The 8,297-nt window shown below is 50.7% G+C and overlaps 1 protein-coding gene across 2 annotated transcripts in view; it reads right to left on the bottom strand.

Moving 5' to 3' along the window:
- LOC116937527 (uncharacterized) overlaps positions 1-8,297 on the bottom strand; it is a 34,163-nt gene that overhangs the window by 19,307 nt on the left and 6,559 nt on the right. For both annotated transcript variants that reach the window (XM_076054893.1, XM_032944657.2), the window contains exons 5-6: positions 8,100-8,203; positions 5,206-5,347 (exon numbers count right to left, since the gene is read on the bottom strand). In XM_076054893.1, coding sequence (XP_075911008.1) covers positions 5,206-5,347; positions 8,100-8,203 — 246 coding nt within the window. The remainder of the gene's footprint in view (positions 1-5,205; positions 5,348-8,099; positions 8,204-8,297) is intronic.

Genomic DNA, 8,297 nt, shown 5'->3' with positions numbered 1-8,297 from the left:
TACACACACAGAGAGATACACACACAGAGAGATACACACAGATACACACACAGAGATACACACAGAGAGATACACACAGATACACACACAGATACACACACAGATACACACACAGAGATACACACACAGCTACACACACAGAGATACACACACAGAGAGATACACACAGAGATACACACACAGAGAGATACACACAGAGATACACACACAGAGAGATACACACAGAGATACACACACAGAGAGATACACACAGAGATACACACAGAGAGATACACACAGATACACACAGAGAGAAACACACAGATACACACACACAGAGATACACACAGAGAGATACACACAGAGAGATACACACAGATACACACACAGAGATACACACAGAGAGATATACATAGAGAGAGATACACACACAGAGAGATACACACAGAGAGATACACACACAGAGATACACACAGAGAGAGATATACATAGAGAGAGATACACACACAGAGAGATACACACAGAGAGATACACACACAGAGATACACACAGATACACACACAGAGATACACACAGAGAGAGATATACATAGAGAGAGATACACACACAGAGAGATACACACAGAGAGATACACACACAGAGATACACACAGAGAGAGATATACATAGAGAGAGATACACACACAGAGAGATACACACAGAGAGATACACACACAGAGATACACACAGAGAGAGATATACATAGAGAGAGATACACACAGAGAGATACACACAGATACACACAGAGAGATACACACAGAGAGATACACACAGAGAGAGACACACACAGATACACACAGAGATACACACACAGAGATATACACACACAGCGATACACACACAGAGATATACACACACAGCGATACACACACACAGACGACACACACACACAGATACACATACAGAGATGCACACACAGATACACACACAGAGATACACACACAGATACACACACAGTGATACACACACAGAGATACACACACAGATACACACAGAGATACACACAGAGATACACATACAGAGATACACACACATCCGACACACACAGAGATACACACAGAGATACACACACGGAGATACACACACAGATACAAAGACAAAGATCCCCCATATAGCCTGTAACAGACTGTAGGGGCAAGTGCTGTTAGCGAGCACCTATGAAGGCCGGAACGGTACACGAGGGGGTGGGTGGCCAGCACCACGCCCGACCGCCTTTGTCTCCCTAGTGGCGATGTTTACACACCGCACCAGGTACTCATTTGAGGCTGAGTCGACCTAGGGGAGGCCCGGGACCGGTTCAGATAATCGTCACTGGTGTTGGCCGTGAGCGGGAATCAAACCCGGGTCGCCAGGTTCATAGCGCAGCGTAGCGCTAACCGATACACAGATACACATACAGAGATACACACACACAGACGACACACACACACAGATATACATACAGAGATACACACACACACACAGATATACACACAGAGATACACACACAGATACACACAGAGATACACACAGAGACACACACACAGAGATACACACACAGAGATACACACACAGAGATATACACACAGAGAGATACACACAGAGAGATACACACAGAGATACACACAGAGAGAGATACACACAGATACACACACAGAGATACACACACACAGATACACACACAGATAAACACAGATACACACACACAGAGAGATACACACAGAGATACACACACATATACACACACAGAGAGATACACACAGATACACACACAGATATACACACACAGAGATACACACACAGATACACACACAGAGATACACATACAGAGATACACACAGAGATATACAGAGATACACACACAGATACACACACAGAGATACACATACAGAGATACACACAGAGATATACAGAGATACACACACAGAGATACACATACAGAGATACACATACAGAGATACACACAGAGATACACATACAGAGATACACATACAGAGATACACACACAGAGATACACATACAGAGATACACACAGAGATACACATACAGAGATACACACACAGAGAGATTCACACACAGAGATACACACACAGAGATACAACAACAACCGCCATTCGCCACTAAGTGGCGGTGACGTCACCACGACGCTTGTGCCAGGCTATGTGCACCCTGAGGCCACGTGAAGTGTCAAACGTCCGCTGGCAGGTCACGGGGCAGACCCAGGTGCCACGGGTCGACTGACTGAGATGACTGGCTGATGCACCACCTGTGCCCCCTACTGTGCCAACCTGCTGTGCTTTAGCCACCCGGCGCTCCGCTCGTTGTTGTGAGCGTCGCTCCTCCGCCCTCCGTTGTTGCTGGAGGGCGACTGCCTCCAACTGCCCAGTAGCATCCTTCACGAGCCTCCTCCACAGAGGCCGATCTTGACACCGCTGGTACCAGTCATCGGCAAGTCCACTCAGCTCCACGTCCTCCTGTACCACATCACTCCATCTCTTCTCTAGCCCGGGCCGCGCCCGCTTAGCCCCCTCGACCCGGCCGAACAAAAGCTGTTTCGGCATGCGGTGGCTGGGCATGCGGGCTACATGACCCAGCCATCGCAGCCTTCCCCGCCGGAGGAGCTCACCGATGGGACCTTGCCCAGATCTTTCAAGGATTTGCGAGCTCCTCACACAATCCAGCCTGTAGGTTAAACCCAGGATGGATCGTAGGCAGGCCAGCCCTAAATGTTTCTCACCGGCAAAGATTATCTAATAGGGGGGGGGGGGGGGAGTCTACGTTTCGCAAGCGTAGAGAGAGAAGGGAGGGCATGACTGTGGCCGAGAAGACCCGAAGCTTCACGTGGAGCTACGGACCAGGCAGCTTGCAGACACAGCAGGGTGTCGGAGATTGGTTCGCCTCTCTTATCCCCAACGACGGCGATAAGCACGGCGCTGCAAGTTACTTTTCTTTATGGCGTTAAAGAGCGACTTGTGCCCGTGGGCTTCCGAGGCAGACTCCATCCCCTCGGCAACCCGCGACCACCACCCATCCTTGCAGTGCTGCATGGAGCTGCTAGGATGGGTGTGGGTGTGGTCAGTGGTAGTTGAATGGAAGGTGGGGAGAGAGGTTACCAGCCCCTTGCATCCGTCCAGAGCCCCCGTTTGACCGCTGTGGAGGCTGCAAGGGGGTAGACCCTATTTTAGAATTGGCCTTTCCACGCATCCACCACAGCGTTCCCATCCGGCACCAGCGAGGAGGTAGAGGGTCATAGACACACACAGAGTTAGACACAGAGAGAGAGAGAGAGAGACACACACAGATGCACACAGAGAGATAAGACGCACAGAGACACGGACAGAGAGAGAGACACACACGGAGAAATACACGTAGATACACACAGAGACACACACAGAGATATACGCAGAGAGACACACACAGATACAGACACACATACAGAGACACACACACAGAGAGACACACGCGCAGAAATACACGTAGATACACACAGAGATATACACACAGAGACACACAGAGATAGACACACAGAGAGACACAGAGAGAGACACACACACGTAAAGACACACACGTAGATATACACACATGGAGAAATACACATAGATACACACAGAGAGACACAGAGAGAGACACACACAGAGATACACACAGACCCACACACACATAGACACACACAGAGATACACACAGACACAGAGACACACAAAGCAGGAACAGCATGGCCAGCAGGCACAGATTATGGCAATAAGGGGCATTTATATTGACATCAACCTATATACAAAGACAAAGACCACCCGTGTAGCCTCTAACAGACTGTAGGGGCAAGTGCCGTTAGCGAGCAGCACCTATGAAGGCCGGCACGGTACACGAGGGGGTGGGTGGCCAGCACCACGCCCGGCCGCCTTTGTCTCCCCAGTGGCGATATTTACTACACACCGCAGAAGGAACTAATTCGAGGCCGCGTCGACCTAGGGGAGGCCCAGAACAGGTTCAGATAATTGTCACCGGTGTTGATGTTGGTGGCCGTGAGCGGGAATCGAACTCGGGTCGCCGGGTTCGTAGCGCAGAGTAGCGCTGACTGCTACACTACCGCTCCCCACACGCACACAGAGAGACACACAGAGACACAAGGAGACTCACATACACACAGAGATACACAGAGACACACAGAGACTCACATACACACAGAGAGAGATACACAGAGACACAAGGAGACTCACACACACATAGAGATACACAGAGACACACAGAGACTCACATACACACAGAGAGATACACAGAGACACACAGAGACTCACATACACACAGAGAGATACACAGAGACACACAGAGACTCACATACACACAGAGAGATACACAGAGACACAAGGAGACTCACACACACATAGAGATACACAGAGACACAAGGAGACTCACATACACACAGAGATACACAGAGACACACAGAGACTCACATACACACAGAGAGATACACAGAGACACAAGGAGACTCACATACACACAGAGAGAGATACACAGAGACACACAGAGACTCACACACATACACACAGAGACACAAGGAGACTCACACTCACACAGAGACACACAGAGACACAAGGAGACACACATACACACACACAGAGATATACACAGAGACACAAGGAAACTCACACACAGAGAGAGATACACAGAGACACAAGGAGACTCACACACACACAGAGACACACAGACACAAGGAGACTCACACACACACACAGAGATACAAGGAGACACACACACAGAGACACAAGGAGACTCACACACACAGAGACACACAGACACAAGGAGACTCACACACACACACAGAGACACAAGAGACTCACATACACACAGAGACACAGACACAAGGAGACTCACACACACATAGAGATACACAGAGACACAAGGAGACACACACACACAGATACACAGACACAAGGAGACTCACACACAGAGATACACAGAGACACAAGGAGACACACACACAGAGAGAGATACACAGAGACACAAGGAGACACACACACACAGAGACACAAGGAGACACACACACACACAGATACACAGACACAAGAGACTCACATACACACAGAGAGATACACAGAGACTCTCACACACACACACAGAGATACACAGAGACACACATACACACACACACAGAGACACACACAGAGACACACAGAGAGACAGACACAGAGACACAGAGACAGAGACGTCACCTCGTAGACGGACAGAGTCCCGTCACGGTAGATCTCCGCCGCTGGCGGCTGACAGCGACGACATTTGGAGCTGTGCCTCTGCAGGGAGCCACGCGAGCACAGGAAGCACAAACAGAACTCACAGACAAAGAGACGCACGCACCTACACACACACACACACACAGACACACACACACAGACACACACACACACAGACACACAACAAAGATAAACAAAGATCCCCCATATAGCCTTAACAGACTGTAGGGGCAAGTGCTGTTAGCGAGCACCTATGAAGGCCGGAACGGTACACGAGGGGGTGGGTGGCCAGCACCACGCCCGACCGCCTTTGTCTCCCTAGTAGCAATGTTTACACACCGCACCAGGTACTCATTTGAGGCTGAGTCGACCTAGGGGAAGGCCCGGGACCGGTTCAGATAATCGTCACTGGTGTTGGCCGTGAGCGGGAATCGAACCCGGGTCGCCAGGTTCATAGCGCAGCGCGCTAACCGCTACACTATCGCTCCCCACAGACACACACACACACACACAGACACACACACACAAACATACACACACACAGATTCACACACATACACATACACACACAGACATACACACACACAGACATACACACACACACACACACAGACATACACACACACAGATTCACACACATACACATACACACACAGACATACACACACATACACACGTACACACACACACATAGACACACTCACACTCACACATACACATACATACACACGTACACACACACACATATACACACACACACAGACACACAGACACACGTACACATAGACACACACTCACTCACACATACACATACATACACACGTACACACACACATACACACACACAGACACACAGACACACGTACACATAGACACACACTCACACATACATACACACATACACACACACACAGACACACAGACACACACAGATACACACATCAACACACACACACACTCACAGCAACACACACACAGATACACATACACAGACACATACACACACAGACACACTCACACACACACATACATACACACACACTCACACACACACAGACACTCACACATACACACACACACAGACACACACACACTCACACACACACACATACACACACACACAGACACACACTCACACAGCAACACACACACAGACACACACACACAGCAACACACACTCACACAGACATACACACAGACACACACAGATACAAACACACACACAGACACACATACATAGACACACACAGACACACATACATAGACACACACACAGACACACAGAGAGGCAGACAGACAGACAGACACACACACACACAAACACGCACACACACAGAGATACAAACACACACACACAGACATACAGAGAGGCAGACAGACAGACACACACACAAAGATACGTGGGACAGAGACACACGAGGTAAGAGAGACACAGGGAGAAAGGGAGACACACGGGGAGAGAGAGACACGGGGAGATAGAGACACGGGGAGAGAGACACGGGGAGAGAGAGACACGGGGAGAGATAGACACGGGGAGAGAGACACGGGGAGATAGAGACACGGGGAGAGAGAGACACACGGGGGGAGAGAGACACGGGGAGATAGACACGGGGAGAGAGACACGGGGAGAGAGACACGGGGAGAGAGACACGGAGAGAGAGACACGGGGGAGAGAGAAACGGGGAAATAGACACGGGGAGATAGAGACACGGGGAGATAGAGACACAGGGAGATAGAGACACGGGGAGATAGAGACACGGGGAGAGAGAGACACGGGGAGATAGAGACACGGGGGAGAGGGACACGGGGAGAGAGAGACACGGGAAGAGAGAGACACGGGGAGAGAGACACGGGGGAGAGGGACACGGGGAGAGAGAGACACGGGGAGAGAGACACGGGGAGAGAGAGAGACACGGGGAGAGAGAGACACGTGGAGAGAGACACACGGGGAGAGAGAGACACGGGGAGAGAGAGACACGGGGAGAGAGAGACATGTGGAGAGAGACACACGGGGAGAGAGAGACACGTGGAGAGAGAGACACGGGGAGAGAGAGACACGGGGAGAGAGAGACACAGGGAGAGAGACACGGGGAGAGAGAGACACGGGGAGAGGGACACGGGGAGAGAGACACGGGGAGGGAGACACGGGGGAGGGAGACACGGAGAGAGAGATGTATATTATATTGTGGTCATGATGATGATATTATGATTAATGGTGATATAGATGCTGTGAATTAGTGAATTAGTGAGTGGGTGAGTCAGTGAGTGGGTGAGTGAATGAGTGGATTGGTGGGTGAATGGGTGGTTGCGTGAGTGAGTGAGTAGTGAGTGACTGGGTGAGCGAGTTGGTTGGTGAGTGAATGGGTGAGTGGGTTGGTGAGTGAGTGGTTGGTGAGTGAGTGAGTGGGTGAGTAGGTGGGTGGGTGAGTGAGTGGGTGGGTGAGTGAGTGGGTTAGTGAATGAGTGGATGATTGGATGAGTGGATGGGTGCATGAGTGAGTGAGTGGGTGAGTGTGTGGTGAGTGACCGGGGGAGTGACCAGGTGAGTCATTGCGTTAGCGAGTGAGTTGGTGAGTGAGTGAATGGTTGAGTGGGTTGGTGAGTGAGTAGGTGAGTAAGTGGGTGGGTGAGCGGGTGAGTGAGCGGGTGAGTGAGTGAGTGATTGGGTTAGTGAGTGGTGAGTGAGTGGGTGAGTGATTGAATGGGTGAGTGGGTTGATGAGTGAGTGGGTGAGTAATTCGGTGGGTGAGTGAGTGGGTAAGTGAGTGGGTGAATAAGTGAGTGAGTGGGTTAGTGAGTGGATGGGTGGGTGAGTGAGTGAGTGGGTGGGTGAATGAGTGGTGAGTGAGTGGTGAGTGAGTGAGTGAGTAACTCACTGAGCGAGGTTCGCTGGCAGGGCTGAGTGGTACAGGGTCTGGATCTCATAACGGCCGATCTCAATCACAGCCGGGAACAGAGAGTCCACACGGAGACAGAGGCGCTACACGGGGACGAGGAGAGACACGGGAATGGGTGAGTGAGTGAGTGGGTGGGTGAGTGAGTGGGTGAGTGAGTGGGTGAGTGAGTGAGTGGGT

The sequence above is a fragment of the Petromyzon marinus genome, chromosome 68 (assembly GCF_048934315.1).
Source record: "Petromyzon marinus isolate PM22_M1 ecotype Great Lakes invasive population chromosome 68, UKy_Petmar_22M1.pri1.0, whole genome shotgun sequence".
NCBI classification, from domain to species: domain Eukaryota; kingdom Metazoa; phylum Chordata; class Hyperoartia; order Petromyzontiformes; family Petromyzontidae; genus Petromyzon; species Petromyzon marinus.
This window is presented reverse-complemented; position numbering and strand designations above follow the sequence as displayed.